The sequence below is a fragment of the Pezoporus flaviventris genome, unplaced genomic scaffold, assembly GCF_033815535.1.
Source record: "Pezoporus flaviventris isolate CSIRO_AGI_PZ_B2104156 unplaced genomic scaffold, CSIRO_AGI_Pfla_v1 ptg000035l, whole genome shotgun sequence".
In the NCBI taxonomy this organism is placed as follows: Eukaryota; Metazoa; Chordata; class Aves; order Psittaciformes; family Psittacidae; genus Pezoporus; species Pezoporus flaviventris.
In genome coordinates, this window is record NW_026892583.1 from 11,032,415 (window position 1) to 11,060,312 (window position 27,898).

The following is a 27,898-nucleotide window of genomic DNA, read 5'->3' on the forward strand; positions in this document are numbered from 1 at the left end:
TCAAATAAACTTGCTGGGCAGAGGGCACACAAACAGACATTAACTATCTAACTGCAAACAGTTGAACTCAAAGTGAGAAATAAATCAATCCCCACTGATTCAGCTACAGGCAGTCAGCTCAACTGACAAGCAGCACAGGAAACGAGCACCAGGACAACAGAAAACCATGAAGGATGAAGAGGTGGCAACCAGGTGTAATATAGATATGAAAATGCGAAACATATTTCAGGTAAGCCTAATACTATTAATTAGTAAAGGAGATTAAGCAATTGAACCTGGCCAGCTAGACTATCATGGTGAAATAAAGCAAATGGCCTCTAACTCCAGAAACACTCTGGAGTTAGAGTAAGAGGAAGAGGAAGGAAGGCTGTAGTAAAGCCATGACAGAATAATTATGAGCAAAGGAATGGATTTTTTTTTTTTTAAAGGCAGATTATCTGCAAAAATGACCTTGTAGTAGAAAAACTGCATACGTCAAATTTGGACAAAGCACTCCTGGCCAAGTTTCACTGAACAGCCCAGTATCAGTCAGAAGACTGACAGCAGCACAGTACATTCCCTTATCTTGGTTTCTCAAGAAAAACCACCAGTCGACACAGCTTGTAAAGCTAAACATCATTCTTGCAGAAGAAAACAAGTCAGTAATTGGAAGCCAGGACATTCCAGCTCTATATTATGCCACAGACCATCTGACCAGAAAGTTTTAAGCATGAAATTTAGACTGTAGCGTGCAGAGACGTGACCCTACTTGAATCCATGATATGCCTCAGAATAGAAATAGGGCAACCCCTTTTCTAACTTCAAAATTTACTTTTCAAGTAGTATTTAATCTTTGCAGAAGGATAAGAAAACTTTTCCGAGGATTAAAAAGATGAAGGTCTGCCCACAGCACTTGTAACATCTTTGCATACACTTTAGAAAGTAATCTCCATTTATTCTTCCGAGGTATGCTTCATGTTCATAATTAACTCTGGAGCTTAGGAGATTCTCCATGAAGTTACAAAATAGAACAGTCTCATAAATACATGTGACCATTAACTCAGAAAAAATGCAAAGCGATGAGCAGGCTTTGGTCCTTATTATGCCTTCGCCTACCAGCAATATGGTTTACTTCTCAGCTATATCTTCTCCCTGATTTACCATGGGGCACGTACATCAAAGTAGGATCTCATCCCTTATATGGAGAGCAGTCAGCAAGTACCAGCATGTTCTGATGCGAGGGGAACAGCTATTCCATAAATCTGAAACATGTTCTGGACAACAGCAGAGTTTACACAGACCACAAGAATTATAGGAATTAACTCGTCTTTTGTTTACAACATTTAAAAAGAGAGCTAGTATAGAACCAGCAGTGTAAGGGGATAACACAGCAGTGACATGATCCAACTCAAAGTACTGAAATACAAACTAGGCACATTTGGAAATGTTTTGCACATTCTAAATATAAAAGAAGAGTCTCCTTTTATGTTCAAGTTCTCCTAATTAGGAGGAGCTGATTAAACAAACTTATCTGGAAAGCCAGTAATGTAAACAAAAGCCTGCTTTCTGGAGCAGAGGTGTCAAGCTTCCTTCTATTAGAGGGTTATTTTAATCTTTTTTAATCTTTCACCAACCAAGGTAAGCACGTCAGGCAAGAGTTACAATTCACCAAGGACAAATGGATTTTTTCAAGATCCACACCAAAGCAAGGTCCTTTACACCATCCGAGCCACCCTCTTCCCCCAGAATTTCAGAAAGGGGCATCTGGGTGGTTTCCACATCTCCAAGCCACTGGTTGAGTCCGTCTGCTAGTGTGGGCAAAGGATGCCACATCTGTTACACTGAGAACACTGCTATTCACCAACACCACAGCCTGATCTATTTTTTAGTAAAAATTTAGATTCAGCAGCTTCTACATATGCCCTAAAGATCATAAATACCTCAGCCAACTGCAGCTCAGAGGCCATGTATCTGACACTTCTACTCCAGTCTTCCACGTTGTTTTAAAAATCTCAGCAATGACCTCTTAGTGTTTCATTTGGAGATTATTTCCTATCATCACACCACTTCTCTCTTGACTTCTCTTGAATTAGTTTCAGGTACAAACCTAATCTAAACTCTGGTATTTTCAGGCCTCACAGAATTTATTTTATGCTGCTCTCTTTCCTCTTGATAGGATCCTTGCACATGTATATAATATATATATACACAAATTATTATACACATTTCATGCATATGCATACATACGTTTAATAATAGTAGGCAAAAGACAACTGGATCCTCGTCAAACCAAGCCTAATGTGAAGTAAAAACCTTCATGTGCCTGAGAAACATTTGGGACCTAAAAAGCAAAGGCAGTTACTTCCCTGTGAGAAGAATGTGACTGATGCCATTTGTGTGAAACCACAAACATTTATTTTTAATGAAAAAATACTTAAAGTGTGCCACAGTGCCATATTTTCATTTGAATAGTCGTACAAAGATATGTATTTCTGAGGAAAAGTCTTCACACTGTAGAAAATAAATGTGGTTCTTAAATTATGTCAAAAGAAACCTGTAAAAAAGTCATGTTTTATACACTGGAATAAAATGAAACAATTAGAGATAATAATAAATTATAAGTACAGTATTTCAATATTTGCTTCATGCTTTTTCAGCATTAGTTTCTAGATGCGTCACGTACAATATTCCCTCAGAAACCAGCAGTCAGAATGGCCTTTCAATGGTACTGTGGATAATAGGATGTGGAGCTGAGTAAACTCCTAGAAATGATACCACCGTTTGTTATCACCCGATACATAAGACATCAGAACATGGCAGTTTTAGGTTTGTATCTAACATATATTGTTGTTAATGGAAATTAATATTTTTTTTTTTAATCAACTGAACTTTTATACTTTAATGAGTTGAACAGCAATTATGGTCATTAAGTATGTCACCCAAGCACACTGCACAACTGTGCTTACAGGATGCTACACATTGTATTGGCTTTTTATACAGTCAAAGTTGGCAAGAATTTGGAATCCTGTCAGGTCTAATTAAGCACTGCAAAATGTTTAAAACTATAAAGTGCTTTTAAATACAAATAATTTTTGCTCCTTAGAAATAGGAAAAATCCAAACATGCACTTAAACCTGAAACCTCCATGCCCTATTTACTACAGTTTAACAGTAAAACATCAGTTTTGTGCCACTGGTTTTAAAACTTCCTTTCCCATCCCGCCCCATCCCCAGTCAAAAATTCAAACAGCGTCCATACTGGATTTGTCTGTATCTTCTTGGTCGTGTTTGTACATGAAGGTTAGAAGGAAAAAAGCAATATCCAGAGATGACCAATAGGCAGTGTGTGATGTGACTGCGGACCAGTATCTGCTCTCCACAAGACCTTCCCTGAGCTCGAAATCAATCCTGTGCTCCAGTTCCACTAGAAATTGAACAAGAAACAAAAATCATGTTAGAATTGTACGTCAGCAGAAGAAAAAACACCAGTGAGTTTCTCATAAGCTTTGGGTTCTGATTCTGCTTGCATATAAAGTACTGTGGCAGATACACCTGCCCTGACAAAGACCTAACCAAAGCCCATGAAAGCTCCCCACCACAGACAAGAGCCTGGGAGAGCTCCTGTGTGCACTGGTCTTGTCCCACCCTCATTGTGGTGGTCAGCAGATACAAAGATGAGGAAGCTGGGTCTTGAGCCAAGGGAGGGCTACGTAACCATGTCTGACCACAGCTCAGATTTAACCAGGGCAGAAATGAAGCCTCTTGGGCAGCCATTTGGAGCTGGTCCCCCTTAGAGCAGTGGGCTGCAGCTGGGGAAGCTCTCCTTGGGTCAGGACACTGCCCAAGGGAACAACTTGAGGTTGAGAGCCCTCCCTTCATTAGGTGAGTGATTGTGCATCTTGGATCATTGGCCGTAAAGTTTATGAATCAGCAGTGTAGTGACAAATCCATGTGACATCCCAAATCTGTAGTTGGTACTTATAGGAAGAGCTTTAATTGAGTTTGAACATTGTTTCATTTAGCCTCAATTTATTTGTTCTGTGACAAATACACAAAATACCTCTGTTTACCTTTAACAGTACATTCGTTATTAAAAATTACAGTTGATTTAGAGGTGCATATACTCTTTCATACACACGCATTTAGCACAAACCTGACTTAAGAGTGTTTAGTTCAGAGGGGAAAAAAAAAGGGGGGGATAATTAAATCTAAAGCTTGGAAAACCCTGGAGTTTTTTAAAGCAGCTCTTTTCCTTGTATAAATACATTTATTTATACTATACAGTCTATGTCCACTATGCAGAAGTATCCATCAAATGTTGAGGCCCCATTAGGAAACACTGACTTTCAGAAGGCAGATGCTCAAAACATTTTGAAATAAATGGACTTCTCCCATCTTTAGAGGCTCTACAAGGAGACTACACCCAATATTACAAGCCCTTTCTGAAAACCAGCCACCCCTACGCCGCACTAGCCCTTTTAATTTCCAGATTATTCCACATATATTTCAGCAGTTATCCTTTCATTTCAGTGGCTGCTTTGATCAATACCACATTTAAAGCAATTTTCACTGCATATTTAACTGGGCCATTGCCTAACCTATTGTTAAGGCATTTTAGCAGTTAGAAAATCTCAACGAGGAGCAACAGAATAAAAAGGACAAAACTAAAAGCCTGCTTAGCTACAAAAGCCAAAACCCCATATTGAGTAAAGAAACACAGCCATTTACCAAAGCCAGTTTTCCAAGGAATTTTAATTCTTGGCTCAAAGAGCACATAAAGCGCACAAGCGCTGCCCCGGCACTCATGGCACAGCAGCGCTCAGGGAATGACAACCCTCTGTGTTTTCACAGGAGTGCTGCAAATGCAGTGAGGAGAGGGAGTCAGAGCCTTCCAATACCAGGAGATGACCAGAGTCATTTCCACTAGGATGCACATATTCAAAAACACAGTTGCTCTGCAGGAAGGACGCCCCGAATGATTCTGTCTCCCTCTGATGAGAGGCCGTTACAGGAGCTTGGGAGGCAGCCAAACCCCACAAGCTGAGCGGCTGCCCTCTCAGAAGCAAATACTTTGGCTGTGGATTGCATCACTCAGTTTGCTGCCTCGCTGGCCTCTGCTCCATGTTCGCCTTCTATGGAGCAGGGGCAGGCTTTCAGCAAAGAGGGATGCCGGCAGCATGCAGAAAGCCCTGGACATACCAATCCCCTTCCCCGAAAAGGGGAAGCTTCACAATGTGCCACTGTTTTCCTCAAGTTTAAAACAAAGTCTCTGTCCTCAGATACTGACTTGGACAGGCTATCTGTTGAAATGAGCAGTGATGAATGGACAGCAGTGCATCATATGAACGCTATCACAAGATGCAACATACTTGGGACTCCTTAGATTGCAAAAAAACCCATCTTGCAAGAGTGTCAATGGAAAGCTTATAAGTTTAGAAATAGAATCAAGTATGAATTTCTGTAAAGGAAGTACTTATACTAAAAAAAAAAGAATAAAAATCTCCCAGCTGCTAAAATTTCACTTTCTGTTCCAGGCAGTTCAGATCGGGACAAGGGCAGCTTCTGCTTTCAGTCATATGTGCCTTTAAATACAGATTGCTTCAGAATTACAAATGTATGGGAAAATTTAAATCATTTTACAATAAATGGTGAGGGGATTCTCTGCAGCAATCATTTGCTTTTCCTAGGAACTACTGATATGCATATATCATTAGCCAAAATTCATACACGCATACATATATATATTGTATATGTATGTACAAACATACATACAGATAAACCTCCTTTAAGAGGAAAAAAGATTAAAGAGAGAACAAAAAGTCAGTCCTTGGACAGTCTTAAGATACTCAAAAAGCAAGAACAGATTCAATACAGAATCATAGAATCATAGAATAGTTAGGGTTGGAAAGGACCTTAAGATCGTCTAGTTCCAACCCCCTGGCATGGGCAGGGACACCTCACACAAACCCATGTCACCCAAGCCTCTGTATTTAACACTTTAGAGCAAACCAACAAAAGTAAATAGTGGCACATGTTATTACGGTATTTCCAGCTTCCCACAACACACAGACATAGCCCACTGAGGGTCTTGTTTCCACAGCGCTTGGAAAGCGGACTCGCCACTAACCTGCGGGTTCAAGGAAGCTCGAGCTGTTGCTATGCAGTAAAAGGGGCTCCCCAGCCGCTGCAGCCTTCTTGTCATCCTCCTCGGCTCCATCTTTTCCTGCCTCGAGTGTCTGTGGGGTGGCTGTACTAGATCGACCAAATCTTGAAAAAAGCATCCCACCGAGGCCCTTCCCAATGCTTGCAGCTCCTGCATTCAAGAGGCAAACAACATAAACAAGGGCAGCTACATCAAACCACAAATTAAAGTCACTGCAGCACCCATCAATTAGAGTTGAGTGACAGACGAAGGAAAACACTATTCATGCTTTTCTACGATGGGAACAGCTTATCTGACTTAAGTGCACGCTGTTTATCATGAGACTAGTGTACAAGCAAAAACTATAATTTGGAAACTGCAGCTATGGGAAAAATACATAAGAACACTTCTGCAGCAAGAAATCTGGTACTTCTAAGGATATGTCACGATTCCCCTTTCACAAAAGGTCTAAGACTAGGACAAAAATGCTTTGTAATAATGTTAGTATCTTTTGCACGCAACAATCCCATCAGGACATTTAAGACATCCCTCTCATCAAGGGTCCGTATGTTGGCATCACCCTTATAGACGTTTGGAAATGCTGTATGATCCTTTAAAAGGACTCTTTTGGTTGCTCAGGAAGAGGGTGGTAAAAGTTAAGAACAGATATGTGATGTTTTCTCCCGACTCTGCTGCCACCTTATGGACAAGACATTTAAAGTTACTATAGTAACAGGAACAAGCAACCCTGCTTTGACATACCAGGTATTTCTACTTAAGGACTAAACTGTTTTTATATACTTAGTTGACTGGGAGGATTCCTGGCAATAGTCTTCTTCCAAATCCCACAGAGAGAGCTAAGATAAGCCTTGAGACAACAAAAACTGCAAGTACATATTCAAATATATACTCCAGTGAAAGTGAATTTAAGCTCACTTAAAGCAGGGCTTATTTTGAATCAGAAAGCTAGGAGACAGACTTCATAATAAAACAGCCTGAATTTCCTACTTTGAAATCATGAGTTCAATGTAACTGTAACAGTTTACACAGAGTGATCTTTCTCCTATTTGCCAATACCAGAAAATGTAGTCACAAACCAAGCTTTAATTGATTTTTTTTCCCCATGAAGTAGAGTGGACACTATTAAATCACTAGGATGTTACTTCAATAAGGCAGACAACAATAAGACAGCGATAGCATAAACTCCCAGACCCACAACCTCTCCCTGCAAGCCTTGACTCTGGCATATGTAAACTATGTTTTCTTCAAAGTAAATGTCACTTGAGATTAAAACAAGCTGTTCACCTAAACAGAACAAACAGAAACAGCCAGGAATAGTTTGGTTATGATTGTACCTCTAACACCACACCACAGAGCGGTGAAGCTCAACAAGAAAGTCCTATATATAAACCAAAAGAAATAAAGAACAATTACCTAATATACCTGCTTTGCCTATGTTTGTTATAGACTCCCCATAGGGGCGTCGAGCCATGACTGGTGAAGTAGTTGGGCTTGGTACAGTTGACACACTTTCACTGTCGGTAACTGAGGTAGGTTCTTTTGTCGGGTTGAGAAAACTTGGCTTCATACACTCATAAGGTAGAGGGTTTACAGTGGTGTACCAGTGGATCTGGACAGGTGAAATGTTGCTGTAGTGTTTCAGAATTAAAGGTTCTAATCTATAGGCCTGCAAGAATAATACAGAAAAGAAAATCCTGAGTATCAAAACTGAAAAAGCATATTTCCTTCCATATCCTGGTCCTCTCCAGCCCAAAATCCAAAATATCTGTAATGAGTGAAGCCTAAAAAGTGACAATATGGTGGTGTTATATTCTGGTTCCCCTTTATTTTCACAGCTTAGAAGATGTATTAGCTGCCCAGTTGCTTGTGCATTCAGTTCTGCACATTTTTCTGCCACACTTCGACTACATATTATAAATGCGCACACTACTGTTAACAGATGTTTGTTATTATGCATCGACAGAGCAAATTTAATTTAATTACAGTTAAGCTGATTCTGCACAACACAGCAGAGAAGGAGGAACTGGCTATGTAGACACTTTGATGACTCTTCATTGATCTCTGTGCAAACCATGAATTGGTGTCCTTATTTAAAAACAATAATTCTATCAATTCTTTATTTTTCTTTGTTTACATAGTTATAAAAAACTATTCTGCACTTCTTTATCTTAAAACTAAGTAAAATTGCTATTTGCAGAGTGGGACCACAGACTGCAGCTTCACCAATTGCCCCAGATGTCCCAGAAAAATTCTGGTTTAGGAGTAGCTTGAGCTGAACGAGATCTTGAGCAGAACCAGCACGTCTGGATTTGGAATATACCCAGATTCAGGTAGAGTTTATATGCACAAAAGTATTCCCAAATTACTATTCTACAGTTAGAAGGAAATCGCAAATCAAGCTTGCATCAAAGAAGTTACCAAGGTGATGCAGATCAAAGTTCCAGCACCCTGCCTTTTGATAAGGGCAAACACTGGCTGCCTATGGAAGCATGTAAGGGCAAAGCTATACCAATACTACTCTCCCAAGTACTACCTGACCCTCTAACAATCTGTCACTTAGGACCCTTTGATCAAAAAATGGTGTCTTTGTTTTTCCTGTAGGATCTTATGAACTGCTTGTGAAACCTTTATTAACAAGCAGAGTATCTTAAAACAGATGATGCTTAATGGAAGTCAGTAAGTTAAATGCAAGTGGAAACTTGACCGAGAAGGATTATTTCTCATGTCTCTGGGGAAAAAAAAGCACATTTGAAAACCGCACATTATCACACAGCAGATGCTTAATAATAATCAAGGTAAAAGATTGCAACTGACATTAAAACTCACCACTGGATCTGTTGGGTGAAAAATATTTAGTAAGCGATTACAAATTGTCCTGGGCAGAATATGGTCTTGACTACCAGAGTTTCCTGGACGGATGCCACGCAATGCCAAAAACACTGCTAATGGAGATCCCATACAGAAGAAATTCTCTACCTAAGGAGAGATTTCATACACATTAATAAGGATGGAAATTATGCTTTCTAACATAACTGGTTTTGATTTGCATCTTTCGACTGATTTCTCAGTTTCAGCTGAGGACTCCTACAGTAGTAGTTAAGTGAAAATGAGGAAGACCATTATAACATACCTACAACGTACATACTGTAACACAAAGGTTACACTTCTCATTTCCCTCTGATGTGAGAATTACATGCTGTGGTGCTAAATAGCTGGAAAACTGAAAAACAAGTTGGATATTTGAACTGGAAGAGGTCTACCAACACTGGAAAGGCTGGAGCATGAAGAATTTGGAAGACACTAAGGAAATGTGATGAGTTTCACAAGACTGAAGTCCGATTTCTCAGGAAAATTCCCAAGGCTTACCTCACCTCCTTAATCTTACCCTGAGTACTCCATGATTTGCTTTGCTATATAAACTCACAGAGGAGATAGAAATGGGTATTAAAGACAACCTAGAGAATAGTCACACATGTACAGGCTGGTGCTATGTACAACCTCTTAAACCTTCCTCCCCCCCACCTAATGTTAAGTGAACAGGATAGTACCTGTCAAAAGTGCCACATCATCACACATTGGGAGCCACTACCCAGGAACGGGTACAACACAATGAGCAACTCTGCAGGCTACTCTCATGTCATCCAAAGCTACTATGACTTTGCTCTAAAAGGACTGCCTCTAACACTGAGAGGCAACTGAGTAAACCTGAACTGCAACTGCTAACCTGCCTGGCAGAGGACGCTGAAGATGCATCAGTGGTAATGACTTTTGGTCACTACCAAACTTGGGCCAGGATTCAACAGTGACCTAGAGGTGAATGGCTTTGTATCCCATTACCAATCCTCAGACATTGTCTCCTAGAAGCATTTAATGTAAAACTCCAGTAAAAAACATTTTCATAAGTCAAAATTACTTTTTAACCTTTTATTGTGGTTTAAACACCGGAACCAGGACACCTTTAGAGTACCTCCTTACATGAAAAATTAATTCTACCATTACCAGACCTTCAATTCAACTTTTCCCATAGTAGTGCCCAGTTTACAGAGCATTGCAGCTGAGTGACTCCTAATGCACTGCTACTTAACCATCAAGAAAAATTGATGCGTTCTTGCTAAGTGCACGTGAAGGAACCTTGGATTCCCATGTGCCTTCCCTATATGTCAGCACATGGAGTGAGGGTGTAGAAATAATGGCCCGTTTCATCTATCAGATTCCAGCACTGCACAAAACATTCCTCCTCCTCTGACTTGGCACCAGTACCCCTCCTCTTCCTTCCAAAAGAATGCACAAGTCCCAGCTAAATGGAAAAGAGAAAAAAATCTAGGTCTTCAGCAAAGCTATCCAATGTCATATGCACAAAGCACTTCTCTGTCATCTGCATTGTCACCCTAGCCCAGTGCAGAACTGCTTTCCTTTCTTATAATTGAGTTTTACACAGACCCTTACATTTTTGCAGTTTGGACAAAAAGCTTTCTCATCTTCAAATACAACAGAAACAGATATTCACAGTGCAGTCCTTTAAACTGAATAAGTAATCTTTAACCCTGTCCATCTGATATGCTAGTATTGAGGATCTGAAGCACACAATTAGGGGGTTTCTGCTTCAGAAAGAAATCAGAAAGTGACTGCCAGCTTTCACTTGCTAGCAGATGCACAAAAGAAGTTTTCAGGAATTCACCTTAGGCAAGTACAGACTAGGCAAAAATCTCAAAAAGGAAGTGGTTTCAGTGGTTACGTAGCGCATGGCTTTTGTTCCATTGTTTCGATTGATGAACAAAAGAGTAACGGTGTCCACAGACAGATGCTTTCTGCTAGGAGGCCGCCGTTCTTCTACATACGCTATTATATATTTTCTTACATGCGCAGCTCTGAAAATGCTTACAAAGTACCAACTGATGGGTACCTTAACGGGTGGCACGGGACCAATACCAAAGCAGTTAACACTAAGAATCCAAAGTAAGTCTTCCAAAAATAAAGTCCTTTAAATTACAGAATCACAGAACGGTTTGGACTGGAAAGAACCTTAAAATCATCTAGTTCCAACCCCCTTGGCCTTGGGCGGGGACACCTCCCACTACATCATGTTGCCCAAGGCCCTGTCCAGCCTGGCCCTGAAGACTGCCAGGGATGGAGCAATGGGAATTGCAGCCATTAGATGATTTTCAGCACTTCTGCAAAGTGGCTGAAGAGAAGACTGCCATGTGCTGGAAGCTACTGGGAAAAGAGGACTAAAATAACCCTAGAAAACATCTATTAATTTTGGTGTTTCTCCTATAAGCAGGAGTGGAGCACTTCACTTATATTCCTCTAAATGTTTAACAACAGAGAAGACGTGTTGAAGAACATGACCTTTCAGGACAGCACTTTTCTGCTGGTTATGATTCATAAACAGCAGGCTTAATGAATTTATTTGTATTTTAAGCAGCAGCTGAGCCAAACAGTTATCCATTCAACTTAAGACTGCAGTATGTTCAGAATTAATAACACAAAACCAAACCTGAATGAGCCAACAGGAGTGAGGCGGCAAAGCTCTTTTGTGCATAGGTAAGCATGTGGGACAAACGAATGTGTTTACTGGCGATGTTAAAACAGAAGATGTAGAAGTGCTGTGTTGCCTTTCAACATGGAGGATCCCAAACATCCTCCCAGAGTGAGGAAATACAGACCTCTGGAGCAGCCTCTACCTGTTCCTGCACCCAGGAACCTTTTGCAGCCTTAGCAGACAAAGGGAACAGAGACTTACACCAGTATTACATGGGGAATTTAACTGGGTGCTTGCATGTTGAACTACGGTGGCACATTTCTGCATTCAGTTTAAAGGCTTCCTCCTCCCAGATAAGGCTGCATGTCAGCATCCCATTAAGCTCTCAGAATTCTTGTACATGTGGTAAATCACTAGGATCTTGTAAGTAATTTGTGATAGTTATCAACATTGACATCACTGTTAGATGATGCTCCATAGAGACCACAAGGTCATGTACAACCTGGAGCTTCTCCCAGAAATGTTTCTGTAACCCTGGGTGAATAAGAAGTGCTAAGGAATCTTCAAGCACTTTGGGTCAGCATATTGACAAGTCCGGATTTAACTGATTTTTTTATCCCAGTACTGTGAAGCAACTGAGGTACCTCCTGCCCTTCTTTCCTCTACTGTGGTGGAAAAATCACCCTATGACTCACAGAATGACACCCAGCCTGACCTGAGCAGTGATCTGGGCCTTCTGGGTAACTCCCCCCAGTTTCTATACTGGGCATGACATGCTGTATTATGGAATACCCCTTTGACTACTTTGGGCCAGGTGTCCTGTCTCTGCTTCTTCCCAGCTTCCCGTGCCCCTCCTCACTGGCAGAGCATGAAACTGAAAAGTCCTTGATGGGAGTAAACATTACTTAGAAACATCTAAAATGTTGATGTGTTATCAGCATTGTTCTCAGGCTACAGTCAAAGCCACAGCACTGCACCAGCTACTAAGAAGGAGAAATACAACTGCTACAGCTGAACCCAGGACAGTCATCCAGGGAAACTTAATTTGTTTCAGTCCATAAAAGAGGCAACACAGCGACAGCAGCTAGCCTTTTTCATTACAGATGTACATGCCTGTTTCATTGAGTAATACCACCTAAGGAGATCAGTGACCAAAGACTCCAGTCTCCTGCATTGCACAGACCAAAGTAAATTTATGGATCAAGCATTTGTGGTGAATAGCAACTCACGATCAAACCAGAGGCTCTGTTCTGCCTTGAAGAGCTAAGGTGCTGGTAGTTCACAAAGCAGTTAAGTTCTCTTTCAACAAGTTAGTCACACTCAGTAAGCTGGACTGGCTTGCTGATGAGCAGTCATCTTTCAGTCATCCTGTTGAAATCCTCCCTTGGCAGAAGCACTTTGCCCTCATGTTCATGGAAAGCCTTACTCTTTTTGGAGAGTGCTCTTACGGTGCTGCCTCTCTCTTTTCAGAGAATGCTCTTATGGTGCTGCCTCAGGCATGATAACTCCCTAGTGTAAAGCTTCACAGTAACAGAACATCTTTCTTGCAGTAAGGGTAAGAAAAAGGATGTACTACAATGGAAATTACCTAGCAGTAATTTAGATAGATTTCTTCCCCTTTCTTTTCCCCTCCTTTCCTGCTCCTTCTAAAAAGCATCTGTTAAAAAAAAAAAAAAAAATCTCAGTTTAAACACAACTGAGTGAAAAATAATCATCCACAGAGCTGGAGGAGTATGAGCCTGACTCCAGCTTCCTTGATGGCAGAAATAATAGTGCAATACATGCTTTTAAGGCAGTGATGAAAAGAAAAAGGATATGACAAATTGAATTATGGATAGTTTTCTTTTTTTTTTTTATGGCTCAAGATTGACCTTGGCTTCTAGAAGTCCTTCTGAACTCAGAAGGAAATAAAAGTGGCAAGTTAAGAAAGAATTGTTCTCATCTATCATGTCACATTTTAATGGCTTAATATTTCAGGATATAGTCGAGCAACTAGAAAGTGTTGCACATAGAAGTGCGGAATCACAGAATAGTTAGGGTTGGAAAGGACCATAAGATCATGTAGTTCCAATCCCCCTGCCATGGGCAGGGACACCTCACACTAAACCATATCACCCGAGGCTTTGTCCAACCTGACCTTGAACACTGCCACGGATGGAGCATTCACAACCTCCCTGGGCAACCCATTCCAGTGCCTCACCACCCTAACAGGAAAGAATTTCCTCCTTATATCCAATCTAAACTTCCCTTGTTTAAGTTTTAACCCATTATCCCTCATCCTATCACTACAGTCCCTAGTGAAGAATCCCTCTCCAGCATCCTTGTAGGCCCCCTTTCAGATACTGGAAGGCTGCTATGAGGTCTCCACGCAGCCTTTTCTTCTCCACGCTGAACAGCCCCAACTTCCTCAGCCTGTCTTCATACGGGAGGTGCTCCAGTCCCCTGGTCATCCTTGTGGCCCTTCTCTGGACTTGTTCCAACAGCCCCAACTTCCTTTTTATGCTGAGGACACCAGAACTGCACACAATACTCCAGGTGAGGTCTCACAAGAGCAGAGTAGAGGGGCAGGAGGGGCAGGATCCCCTCCTTCGACCTGCTGGTCACGCTCCTTTTGATGCAGCCCAGGATACGGTTGGCTTTCTGGGCTGCAAGCACACACTGAAGCCGGCTCATGTTCATTTTCTCATCAACCAACACCCAAAAGACCTTCTCCGCAGGGCTGCTCTGAATCTCTTCTTTGCCCAACCTGTAGCTGTGCCTGGGATTGCCCCGACCCAGGTGTAGGCCCTTGCACTTGGCATGGTTAAACTTCATGAGGTTGGCATCAGCCCACCTTACAAGTGTGTCGAGGACCCTCTGGATGGCATTCCTTCCCTCCAGGGTATCAACCAAACCACACAGCTTGGTGTCATCGGCAAACTTGCTGAGGGCGCACTCAATCCCACTGTCCATGTCACCAACACCGATCCCTGAGGGACACCACTCGTTACTGGTCTCCAGCTGGACATTGAGCCATTGACCACAACTCTTTGTGTGCAGCCATCCAGCCAGTTCTTTATCCACCGAGTGGTCCATCCATCAAATTGATGTCTCTCCAATTTAGAGACAAGCTAGAAAATGCCTTTTCCCAATGATGAGAAATTTTAGCAATTTGTGCAGCTGATTAGCAAGCAATCTGTTTCATGAGGCTTAAAGTAACTTGTGCTGTCAGATCAGAATAATTTGGAAGGAAAATCCACTGCTGGAGGAAATTCAATCAGATTTGCTCAGAGATGCGACATGTCAGAAGGAGTCCCCAAGGAAAATGGGTTAGTCAACAAAGTAGAAGTGAAATTGTTCAAGGGATGCGATTAATGTAATTTGCCAAATGGCTTTTACCTTCCCACACAGTTGTATGTGCATGCACAATACATTATCAATCTGTATTCAGATTTATATATTTACATATAAACATGTATTTGTAATAAATAGTACTATATGAATACATATACATGTTTACACACACCTACACACACTTCAAACAATACATTAAAATTATTCTACCCACATTATGTCTAGGGACACAGAAAAAAAGACTAAGTAGAATAACTCTTACTACAGGTATATTTTTACAGCAAGTAGAACATTCAGGGAAAAACTCTCAAACATACATACCTTAAATTTTAAGACAGGTGGTTCTGATATGGTGGATGCCTTTAACCCACGTAACCTCTCTCTTATGTCTTTCAACCTAGAAAATAGAGATCTTTCTGAGATCCAATAAAAAATGTAGCTTTAACTTCTCTGATTCAAACAGGCATTCCTGTGGGGTCCAGCAGTTTTTGTTTGCCGGGAAGAGAGAGTGATGGTGTCAGTATTTCTTGGAGGCAGTCCAACTGATTAAAATCCAACGTATGTGAAATCTTGTTTCTCCAACTACAGAAGGAATCAGTAAAGACCTGACCATTTCCTTGTTGACCACCCCAAGCATCTGCCCACTGTCCTTCCTAAGAAGTAGGTGACTCACCTCCTGTTTCCTTGGGGATTTTGCAGCTAAATCCCTTTTTTTTTTTTTTAACTTTTTTCCTTTTTCTATTTTTTTTTTTCTTTCCCCAAAACAAAGCCCCAGGAAACTTCATGGCCCAAGCATTAGGGAGTTCTGTACTGTGGTGGAATATCTGGAGGGCAATGTCCCACTCTTTCAAATGTCATTAAAAAAGGTTGTTCACCTTCTGCTTTGCCTGAACTTAAAAAGGCAGCTACAATATAAAACACTCATAATGGACTGACAAAACTGTCCCCAGTCCCAGCACTAGAACATTATGCCCTCTTCAGAGCAGAACACCATTTCCTCAAGTTCCACAAAAGCATTACATAAACAATTACGCTAAACTTAACCTCTCTGATCTGATTAGAAAGAAGCAAGTCTGGAGCTGATACTTCCCAAAGACATCCCAGTACTTTCAAAAACATTTGTAATGCTTTAACGAACATGGATCGGTCTTTAAAACAGAAAGCATGCAGAATTTGTGACTCTTGTGAACTGTTGTCAAAGGTTCACAATACATCTCACGTGCTGCACGTTATTCTACAGTGTGGAATATTTATAGATGCTATAACATGCTCTACTTAGGCATAAGCATATCCAGAAATCCACTATGTGTTTGCCAACCACACAACACTAGAAATTCAGAAGTTACAGAAACTAAATGGTATATCTTCTGTCATTTCAGACTGAACTGCACTAAGATGGCTCTCAAAATGGAAAGTGACTATATATACAGAAGTGCCAGTATCAAATAATACTTGCATTACTGCAGATGCAACCTGAAGCACTCCCCTAAGGAGCTGGAGCATGCATGTGAAAATAGTAATTTTCCCCTGATCATATGCTAGTGATATGCCTGAAGGGTCATCTTACCACTAGATAAGTTCATTAGGTTTCTTACTTCGCTTCTCTCAGGAATACTGCACCTTATCCAGCCTTGCAGCTGATGCAGATGTCCTGTACCAATCCCTAATTATCACATAGTGATTTCCAGCACAGCAGTAGATTTGATGTTATATTAACGCTTCCAAAATATCACCAATACTAAGATAGTTTTCAAGAAGGAATCAAAAAGAACTGTGATCATGATTTATCCTCACCTCCTACTTTAAAGATTGAAGCTCAAGTCGCTATTATTATTAGAGTCTCTATCTATTTGTGTCTCACTAGCACCACAATACCCAGGTTAGAACAGGGAAGTCACCTGAACACTGTGGAGATACCATGATGATCTGCAAGGTCCCCTAACACTGAGAATCCCTACTAACACTTGCAAGGTGCTGAAAGTGAGATCCTGTTTGTCACAGCGGACAGTGCTGCTTCATGCTCCAAACAGCATAGAAACGTTTCTATATAGCAGCAGGAAGCAGCTAGTAAATGAACCGCAGCAAAGTAGCAATCCTGCAAGCCCAATTACAGCAATTACAGTATCTGTGTCTAGCTGGCGGAGCCCAATTTCCAAGCTGAGGCTAGGAGAACACGTCTCATTTTCCTCTAGAAACTTGGGAATTCACTGCTCAGGTTCAGCTCAGTATTACATCTCACTGCTCACCTGCAAGCTACTTTGTTGTGTTTCCCCTTAAGTATCTGAAGAGCTAATGGCCTGACTTGCTCTTTTCTTCCGGCCTATGATCTGCTCCCAGTGTCTCTGGTCAGTGAGCAGTAGCTAGTTGCTTGGTTCTGATACAGCCCCATGTGGCTTCAGAGCTCCTATACTACCAGCCTCCTGTGCTTGCTCGATCCTCTATTTAGCATTTATCATTGCCATTCAGCACCAGCAGAAGAACATCAGCCACAAAAGGTAACAAGCATGGTGGGTTCTTAACAAACACTCAATGGGCATCATCTGGGGATGTGGTTTTCTCCTTTAACAATGAGAAGTGGATGCATTACCGGTTTTTAGTTATGTGAAGTTCTTCAAGTAAACGTTGCTCTTCATAGCTCATCCAGCTGTCTTGAAGTTCCTCCTCTTCCTTCTGCAGCAAGTGTTCATAAAACCTGACCGGGTTCCAGCCAGTCATGATGTCATAGGTGATGACACAGCCCAGTGAGTGGGACACAATTGAGACTTTCCCTCCTTTCTCTTCAAACTCCGGATTCCGGGCACAGAAGAGTGTGTATAGCCGGTTCAGCTCTTGCTGCAACCCTTTCACTAGCTGTTTCAAGAAGATAAAGAAAGTTTAATATCAATATTTTGTTACTCCTGTTCATATATGTTCAGGATATATATTCAGGTCACTGTAGTACAGCGACCAGCTTCTTGAGCATGCATGTAGGATAAGGATCACAGTCAGTTCACTTAGGCTACGGAGATGAGGAAAATCCTATGGTGAGCAGCAACAGCTTGGATGGCTGTCACTGACTCCTTTGGTTCAACTCTGCCCTCCAGACTCAGCAGCAACCACCACACAGGACAATTAGTGACCTTAGAATTGCTACACTACACAGTCCAAAGCATTAAATTGAAATAAACCCTTAAACAAATTACATCTGTGCTTAAAGTACTTAACAATATCCTCTGAGGTGAGCAATAGCAAGGTACTTGGTTTTCGGTAGCATTCAATTAGCACAACAGTGATTATTAACACAGGTGTATTTCCCTTCTTGCTTGTTTCTCCCTCAGTTTCCCTACCTTTTCAGAGCACTGAATGTTTGTCCTGTTTCAGAGATTCATCTCCTTTTTTAACCTAAGGAGGCTGGAAGAAGCCTGAGTCATACATTATCTGAAATCAGCTCACATCTCTGCCACAAGCTTGGCACATAACTCTAGACAAGTCATACTAGCTCTTCTCCATTTATCAATGCAAGCAACAGAATTCCTACATCAGTGTAAGGGACTGGGAAGATAAATCCACTAAAATGAGTATGTTCAGATACTACACTGACAGCCTAAATGGGCTCTGGGAAAATATCCTCAAATTGCTTTTATATCTCTGTGAAGCATACTCAAGCTCATCAAGTCTCATTATTCTTCCCACTGCTTGGCTACAAGGAGATGCAGCTTTCTATCCTACTTTCGCTCCTACTATACTGCACCTATTGTAATTTCTTCCAAAAAAATTACAATGAAGTTATGCTGCTGAAGATTAAATGACAAATGAGACATGTAGAGCCATAATTTAAACATTTTATATAACCAATGCTAAGAAAACAATTTTCTGGCTATAGGTTTCTAGGAGAGATTTGGGGTGAAAAACAGGAATGCAACATGGTTCTCAAACATCATAGACTAATTCTATAGTACTACTGCAACAAAAATATACTGGTCCTATGTTGATTGAGTCTCTGAGAAGCTTACCTGCTTCCAATCCTGCATCTAGGGTACATACGCATGAAAATATTCAGATTCATAGAAAGTATATTTTAGAGAGAAATTTTGGAAGCCATGAGGTTTAGGAAATAGACAATATAAAAAATGCTGCTTTGCTTGTGCAACTCTGCATAGTAACTGAGCAATGCTTCCAGGCTATGGCACAGAGGAGACCAAACAAGAAACTGCAAATCATTCCCTTGTTAGAAACAGGAAATTAAAGCTCTAGAACATGTAATTTGAACATGATTTTTCAAGACCCTGAATCATTACTGAATATAAATATGAATGGCACTAGGGCTGTCAGTGTTTGATACACATTTTACTGAGTGAGAATCCACACATCAAACCCTGTTGCCTAAAGCACTGTGAAACGATTAACAAAGCCTTGCAACAGCTTAGTGAAATAAGTATCAGAATACCCGTTTCCAAGGATTACTGACTGTGATGCTGCATATTCTTGCATTTAGCTCTATAGAGACTTTGGGCACTACTTTCAAACATGAACACACACAGAGGTTACAGCAAGATTTGGAACTGAAAACAGAAATCTGGACTAGCTTTGGCTGGCTGGCATTTCCTCCATTTAAAAATGTCTTAACACCTTGAACAAAATAGCAGGGATCTGTTGAAATCAAAGGGTTTTGGGATTCCTGACAGGAGCTCAGTGAAATGAGGGGATGATGATATCCAGCGTGGAGCATGGGATCGCAGCCATACAGTGGGTACTCTGGATGGACTGGCTTCAGAGTTGGCAGTGTAAAAAAAGCCAAGCAAACTACTGCTGGACTCATCACGGCCTCCAGCATCCATCAGTACATCAGGGAGATGAGTATTACCATCTGGTTTGAAAAAATCCTCTAGTAATATATTTCAGTGCCCCAAATATTTTCTCTGGTGGGAAAAGACACACAACTACTCATCTACTTCCCTCCGCTTCTTGTTGCATAAAAAATATCACTCCCAATGTCCCTCACAACTTGCTCAACAAGTCTATTTCCCTGGAAAAGCAGATATCTTTCAGGAAGAATGATATTATATCAGTCTCCCCCACAGCCCATAGGCACAGTGCAGGTTATGTAATCTTCTAGCATCCTGGCATTTCATTACAAAGGTCTTGTTCTCTTGCAATCAGGGGGCACAGGACAGAATATTCTGGATAGCCCAACCCTGTTTTTCAACTGTCCTGCTCCTTAGAAACATGCTGTTACTGAGACAGCAACTAAAAAACTGTGCATAAATTTTCAAATAGCCACATATTTGGAAGTCTGCAAACCAGAGTCCAACCATTTAATTCAACTAAATCATCTGATCCAGGCTGGTTTTAAACTCTGAATCACTTGTTACCTAACTTAATTGTAGAGTAGAAGGTATGCAGTAGTAAAGCTTCCAGATTTTCAAGCACCATGAATGGTCTGGTTTACTGCTATGAGAGAAAGAGAAGCCCTCCACATGCAGTGAGCACTTATGGATGTTTCTGTCTTGCCAGCAGTTCTGTATCAGCACTAAGATTAGAAACTGAACACTTTGGTATACAGTAAGGGGGAAAAAAATGGAAAAGCATATTCATTTTAAGTCCCAGCTAGAAAATTATTTGGTTAAACAGCATACAACCACTTGCAGGTCCATGGGGTCTGTTATCATCCTTAGGAAGCATCCTCTGTTTCTGCCAGAAAACAGGACAGCAGGAATTATCCAGGAAAACAGAAAAGTGGAACAATGGAATGCAGCATGACCAGACCCATCTCACTCTCGCCATCTTCCCTCTTGCCTCCTCCCTCCAGGCTATCACCTTATTTTGGGGGTCAGTAGTGCTGAACATCCAGAGCCATGTTTCCAGCCCTCACAGCTGCAGCTGGAGGTCTTTGGCAGTGCTGGTCTTTGGCAGCCCCCCAAGCAGGGCTTTCCACACAAAAGGGCTAGAGTTTCCTTGAGTTTCTTCCCAACCCATATTACCATCTCCTAAGGCTTCTCCCCCAGACTAAACAAGCTCAAATATCTCATGAAGGAATAAATGTGGCAGCAGGAGACCCAGGAGATTGTTTTTCACCTGCACAGCTGCTCCCACAAACCCTGCTTGCTGCTTCAACTGCTAACCTGCTGGCTGCTCCGCTCTGCTTCACTACCCTCAGCTCTTCCAGAAGGACCATGAAACCCAGCAACCTTACATGTCTGTTACTGAACAGACCAAACCACTGCAGCAAAGGGAACACTTCCTATTTCTTAAAAAAACAGCCATATCAAATCCCTGTATCCCAGCTGACCTTTCTACCCAGCGTTAGTTTACCATCAGCCTGAGGAAAACAGCAATATTCCAAATAAAGGCAAAATCTTCCCTTAGAATAATCTTCCAGGGTTCTTCTGCTCTTCCCTAGAAAAGTCCCTTTCCCCTGTTCTGATTTTTAGGGAAAAATTCCCTAAGCACCTTTTGCAGACCAACTATTTCAGTACAAAAAGTTTTGTGGAGGATTAAAATGCTACAAGCCTGTAGATGTACGACTGCAAATAGTCACAGATACCCAGAGAAAATGAAATACAAATAAAACAGGACTTTACTGGAGCCTTTAATGCCACCACATTTCTGAGACTGATTTTATGGCAAGTCATAATCAGGCACAGGAAGCACCTCACAATGCTCGAGCTAGGGAGAGAGCCCCTATGAACTATTAAATTTTCAGACCTGCTCAAGCCACAGGCACTCCAGACAGGCTGTGATACAGACTGACAGAGCAGCATCCAAGAACTGAACATGTTCCCTGCATGTCCTACGCTGGTCCCAAAGGGTAAGGGAGAGACTTGATTTCCAGCCCTCAACGACCTCAGCAAAATGGGGGGAATGGATTAAAAATGCCACCAGACAACTCAGCAGATGTGTATGAAGCTGTTTTCCTGTGAAGCTCTTCTGGGATTGTGTTTCATTTCTGCTCCATGAAAAGGAGATTGATTACTACATTACTAGTTTCCTGAAGCTCCCTTTATCAGCTGAAGTTTTGCCAATAGATCTTCCATGCAGGAAACTCAAGACCACAGGCTCAAGTTGCTCAGAAGTCATCAGTTCATGCTCTGACTAACTGAGGTTAAATGCTCTATGCCCTTCGCAAACCAAATTAAACGCGAAGTAAGGAACAGTCTTTCTGCACATTCACGGAGAGCCATCATGACAGCTGTGCAATTTGAGGGGACCATAAACCAGACTGCTGACCAAGAAACAGGCTGTTGGACTTGATCATGCTAAAAATCCTCTACACTTTCCAGCTGAATGCCTGCTTGGCATATGGCTTCCAAGAAGGCAGAGAATAACAGCCCACCTATTCCACCCATTCAGGAATCCTGGTGGCAAGGGCATATGTTTTATAAAGACAAGATGGGAGTCTGAATCTGCTGAGACATGCCACTGTCATCTGAGGCAGAAGGAGCTGCGGCAAGGCTGATAATGAGAGCAGAAAGATCATGTCTCTAACTATCTCTTTGGTGGTGGGTAAGCCTGAACTGCTGGATCGTGATGGGGAGCAAGTAATTGTGTACGCAGTGAAACATGAAGAGCTGCTGAAGCCCTTTAGTGCATTAACAGCATTCTGTGCTGAGCTGGGAAAGCAAACCTTTAAATCCCTGGCACCAGCATACAAAACAGATGTTCATTCCTCCTCTGATGCAAAAGCAGCCTTGAAAGACACAGTCATAAACAAGCATGTCTGTTTCTTGCAAAGCAGAAGGGGAGTTGGCTTTGTGCATGGTGGACAGACAGACACTTCCTGGACCCACACCAAGGAGTTCCAGGCTGTTCTGGTTTCAGCTGTAACAGTTAATTTTCTTCCTAGTAGCTGGTGCAGTGCTGTGTTTTGGCTTCAATTTGAGAACAATGCTGACAACACACTGATGCTTCAATTGTTGCCAAGTAGCCTGATCAAGGACAGTCTCATGCTCTGCCACTGAGGAGGGGCACAAGAAGCCAGGAGGAAGCAGAGATAGGACACTTGACCCAAACTAGCCAAAGAGGTATTCGATACCACAGCACGTCGTACCCAGTATATAAACTGGGGGGAGTTACCCAGAAGGGACAGATCACTGCTCGGGTTGGGGTGGGGATTGGTCAGTGGGTGGTGAGCAATTGTGCACCACTTGTCATTTCTTCTCTTGCTATTTCCTACTATCACTACTGTTGGTATTCTTTCTATTATCACCACACTTTATTTTAGTTATTAAACTGTTTGTATCTCAACCCATGAGGTTTAAATTCTTTTGATTCTCCTCCCCATCCTGCCCTGAAGTGGGGAAGAAGGAGTGAGTGAATGGTTGCATGGTGCTGAGTTACCAGTTGGATCTAAACCACAACACAGGCAGGAGGAAGAACTTCACCCCCCACTCGTTCTAGCGGGCAGATCATTGGGCTTGAAGGGGCTTTTCAGTGCATGCCAAAAGTACCAGGGTAGAAGATGACATTTTCCCCTCAGGAAATTTTTTTTTTCAAGAAAAGAAGGAAACAAAGCCTCTGCTGGCACCTTAAGCACAGAAGTAATGCAGAGCTTGCACTGCTTTTGCTCAAATCCTCAGTGACCTGCTTGCTGCCAAAACTTGGAGAGGGCACTGCCATCCCAACTTCTTTGATCTGTCAAAGCTAACAAAAACACTTACTCTCCTCTTGGGCTATGCTGATTGTCCTCTTCTGAGCTCTGACTGCTCTCAGCTCTGATCATGCCCTTCCTGTAACTTTCAGAGGTCCTTTCTCTCTACTGTATCCATAGAACCCTCACCCGCTGGACAGCTTGAAGCCCAAGAGGGAATAAAATAACAGGCAGCTACATATGAAAAGGAAGTGGAAGAAACTTGACCTCTGTGATCCCTCCAGCTTGAATAGCGTGACTGTTTTGGTAGGCTTCATGGGAAAGGAATTTTAAGGAGCTCTAAGGAACTCTCAGTTTTGCAAGTGGCTCCCTCCAAATGTCAAGAGAACTTCAGGAGAAAGCGCAAACTCACTTGAAATTCAGCAAGCAGGCAATAAGAAGGTGTGTGAGCCAACTCGAGGTAGTAGAAGGTCCTTGAAACCAGTGAAACTGCTACAGCTCAAGGATGGATTGTAAAGGACCATGAAAGCAAAGATAAGGAGCGTTTCCTTACATGAACCAGGAGAACATGCTAGCACACAATGCAGAGAAGGTAAGATTGTTGACCCTCCAGAATACAACAGTCATTGTGTTTCCTAGTGGCATCACTGATGGGTAAAAGAAGTGTCACAACAACAGGCTGAGAGGCCAGAACTCAGCTGTATGAACAGACAGGAATGATTGCGTGTCTCAGTGACATTACAGAAGAGGAACTACCAACATGTCCCAAACTGAGAGTCTCTCCAAGTCCTCCTTTTGCTGTTGAAGAGCTGAGTCTAACCCATTTTCAACCAAGTCACTGCATTCAAGACTAAGTTCAGGTTCAGAGAGAACAGTAACCCATCACTTTCTAACTGAAAATACATTCAAGGACAATCAAATAAACTAAACCAGCCATGAAAGTGCTGCTCCTTGACTATGAGGCTCAACAGAACAAGCAAAACCAGTGTTAAAACAGTCTTCAGGTAAAAATTCCCTGCCTTACATCCATCTCATTTTCAAACACACATAAAACAATTGCCTTTTATTGCTGAAAGGAGTGCGTAAGAGCAGGACATTTCCACTGCAAAACCTCCTATCAAAGACGGATGATGAAAGCTCTAGAAAAAGTTAACATTTGTCTGAATTTCAAGAGTATAGTCATTAATCCTCCTTTTTAAATATGAGTGTAGTAGCAAACCATCAAGCCATTTCAAGTGAAGTCTGTCCAAGGAAGCAATACTATGTTGGTTGCATCACACTGCATTCCCATGTCCTCCTACAGCCTGTAATGTCACTCCAACACCAAGCCCAGAGCCACCGCAGCCCAGAACCTGGTTTCTTTGTTTCCTTTCCTCAACTGGTGAGAAACCTTCAATACCCACCACATTTTCCTGCTCTTTAGAAGTGGCGCTAAATCTGTAGTGATCTTGGGATGATGGATGTTAATAATATTTATCTTCTATTAAAGGCATTTCCTGCCAAGACATATCAATAATTTACAGAATTATAATCAGCCTGCAAGTAAATACAATGAAGATCAGTAAAATAAGCACTTGGATATAGCACTGGATATAATGACAGTGACAACAATAAATTTGCTATGCATGGATTAGTCTTTTAAATCCGTTACAGCTATTTATTATTAAAGAAACAGGAAGCTTCAGTGATAGAGATGTGAAACAAAGTCACCCACTGAAGACACTAAGAACCAAGATTAAGTTACCATAGACGGCACTAGCAAGGTCAGAATTAAAATGTGAAATGATTGTTTATCATTTCACAGGCATGTGTGCATTAAAATACCAATTAATTGCTCTTCCTTATTATCTGTATAATGTTTAAAGAGGGATTCAGGACAGTCTGTGGACCACTGTACAGATGAAGACCTGCACTGTACAATTCACCTGCAGCCACACACAAACGCCACAGCTGAATCTATTAGCTGCAGACATCCTTGAGAGTGAACTTTGAGACCAGACTGATACGTTCATAGGGCTGCACTGAATTATTAATACCTGCCTGCTATCACATTACATGTCAGAAGTCAGAGGCACCTTTTGGATATTCTACCATGCTGCAGAAGAAACAATGCTTGAAATCAGAGGAGGTCATCCCCATGCTCCTGTAACATTTAGCAGAGCAACTCAGCTGCACCTGAAACAGCTCTTTGTCCTCTCATGTGAAAGCCACTATGACAAGGTTTCTTCCCCCTTGAAAGAAGGTAGTTGTTTAAGAGTGGTCAAATGCTTTCAAGCAGCAGTTATGTTACTTCCAGATGTGGGGAAAATCCTTGGAAGTAGAAAGAAAATTCATATCAAAGTACTGTTGAGTGTTGTCAGATGAATAGCGGCTTTACTCTTATCTAGGTTGAACTCACCACATTGCTCAATCTATTTCACAAGGGCACAGCAAAGTTTAATTAGCTCTTTTTGAGATACTTTCAGAATTTCTGTATGGAAAGTGTTAGGAGTGCCCACAGCATACAAAGAATCATGTTGGCATGATGAAGTGGCAAGTAGGAATACTAATTCCAAGGACATGTGATTATGCGAATACTTGAAGACAAGGTTACAAGGTTCATTTCCACGCTGGAATGAGCACTCAGAACAAAGTGCCACAATGAACATGTGAAAAACCACCAACCTTTTCCAGAAGAACGCTCCGTTTGATACAGCTGCATTTAAACTCTGCAAGGTTATGTCACGGAATATAAAATGGGATAAGGAAGAGTAACAAAACTCCCCCCAAAACACAAACCCCAAACCAAAACAAGTCTCCTTTCTGCAAGTAAAGGCAAAATGAAAGGTGAAAAAAACATACAAAACCTATTTAATGACTATGAGCTTCACACAACTCCTAAACAAGTGAGCAGAATCAAACAAGAAGTCGCATCTGTGACAACTCACTGGCAGAACACAAACTCTGTAGCTGAATGAACAAGAAAACCTTCATCCCAAACATTTTGACTGCAATAACAAAGATGCATTTCAGAAACCTGTTCTTCAGGGTTTTAACGTCTTATCTGAAATAGCACTTTTGTTTTTTTGACAAATACTTGAAATTCAAATTGTACAACTTTGCTTTGAGAAAGTTACGTTTATCAGTGCAGTCTGAAAGTATGATCAACTTGTGTGTTGACTGCTGCAAGCATTCCAAGAAAATTCACTTAATTTGATGAAAAAAAACCCAACTTACTCTTTTGCAATCAGATCTAAGCACAGCTACAGCACTCATGCTATTTGCCAATTCAATGGTGATAAACCTGCAAAACTACTGTTCTACTGAGCAATGAATTAAATTTTTCATGCATTGCTGGACAGCATACTTGAACTTTATTCACTAGACTGCTTCCCCTAAGAGGTCCACACCATGCCAAGCCTCTAATGCAGCCTTAAAAAAAAGAAAATAAATTAAAAAAAATCAATTTTGAAGCTGCCAACAGTATTCACCACTTGCCATGATAGTTCTTGCTCAGTTCCGCATCAGCCAGAGAAACCCTATACACAGTGAAGAACCAAGGAGTCCTGAACTTCGCATTACTGAGTGACAGGAGAAGCACAGCTTTTGCATACCTATTGGCAGTGTTAACGCTTGTAGTGATTTCACCATCATTGCTGCTATCAGGAAAAGAAATGTTCTTAGGTAGATTAGGTTTAAGAATTACGTTGTGAGTCTGAAACACTTAAACATACCTAATTTTAATGAACGATAGCATCAAATCCCCATATAAACTTTGAAAGTCTCTCTCCCCCAACCCCAGTCTAATAATTCACAGAGCACCAAGTCTGCAAAAAGATTACCATACATAATGTAGTCAACACAGAAAAAAACTGTGATTCCTATAGAAACTAATCCTAAAACATTCCCACAGGGGTTTTGCAGTAAGTGTGATACACAAAGGATGCTACTGAGGTGAAGCACTGTACATGCAAGGTCAGGTTGGATGGGACTCTGAGTAACCTGGTCTAGTTGAAGATGTCCCTGCTCACTGCAGGGGACTTTAACTAGATGTATTTTAAAGGTCCCTTCCAACCCAAACCATTCTATGTTTTACAGGCTACTTTACGATTTATTCAAGGCTTTTCCCCTCTGATTAACGGTGTCACTCTACACCTACACAAAAGCACACATGCGCCTGCACAGATGTGGCAAGGTAAGATGGGAGCATCCAGTACACAAACAGTCCTCTAACAAACAGGTAACTGAGGGTTATCCTGTTTTTTCCTGCAAGGCAAATACACAGGGGCATTAGAACTGGTTCAGGTATGTTTGCACATGCTGCCATCACATCTGAGTTCAGAACTGACAAAAATTAAGTGACAAATGCCTACGGATTTTGCAAGAGGTAAGAATAA

At 41.5% G+C, this 27,898-nt stretch overlaps 1 protein-coding gene across 3 annotated transcripts in view; it reads right to left on the bottom strand.

The window, feature by feature from the left end:
- Window positions 1–2,102: 2,102 nt before the first annotated feature.
- The window catches only part of DDHD1 (DDHD domain containing 1), a 70,867-nt gene continuing 45,071 nt past the window's right edge, over window positions 2,103–27,898 (bottom strand). For 2 of the 3 annotated variants that reach the window (XM_061462559.1, XM_061462557.1), the window contains 6 exons: window positions 17,544–17,806; window positions 15,278–15,353; window positions 8,968–9,117; window positions 7,555–7,807; window positions 6,106–6,291; window positions 2,103–3,402 (listed from right to left, as the gene is read on the bottom strand). In XM_061462559.1, the coding sequence (XP_061318543.1) occupies window positions 3,221–3,402; window positions 6,106–6,291; window positions 7,555–7,807; window positions 8,968–9,117; window positions 15,278–15,353; window positions 17,544–17,806 (1,110 nt within the window). In that variant the 3' untranslated portion in view covers window positions 2,103–3,220. The remainder of the gene's footprint in view (window positions 3,403–6,105; window positions 6,292–7,554; window positions 7,808–8,967; window positions 9,118–15,277; window positions 15,354–17,543; window positions 17,807–27,898) is intronic. The other variant, XM_061462558.1, reaches the window with a different exon arrangement.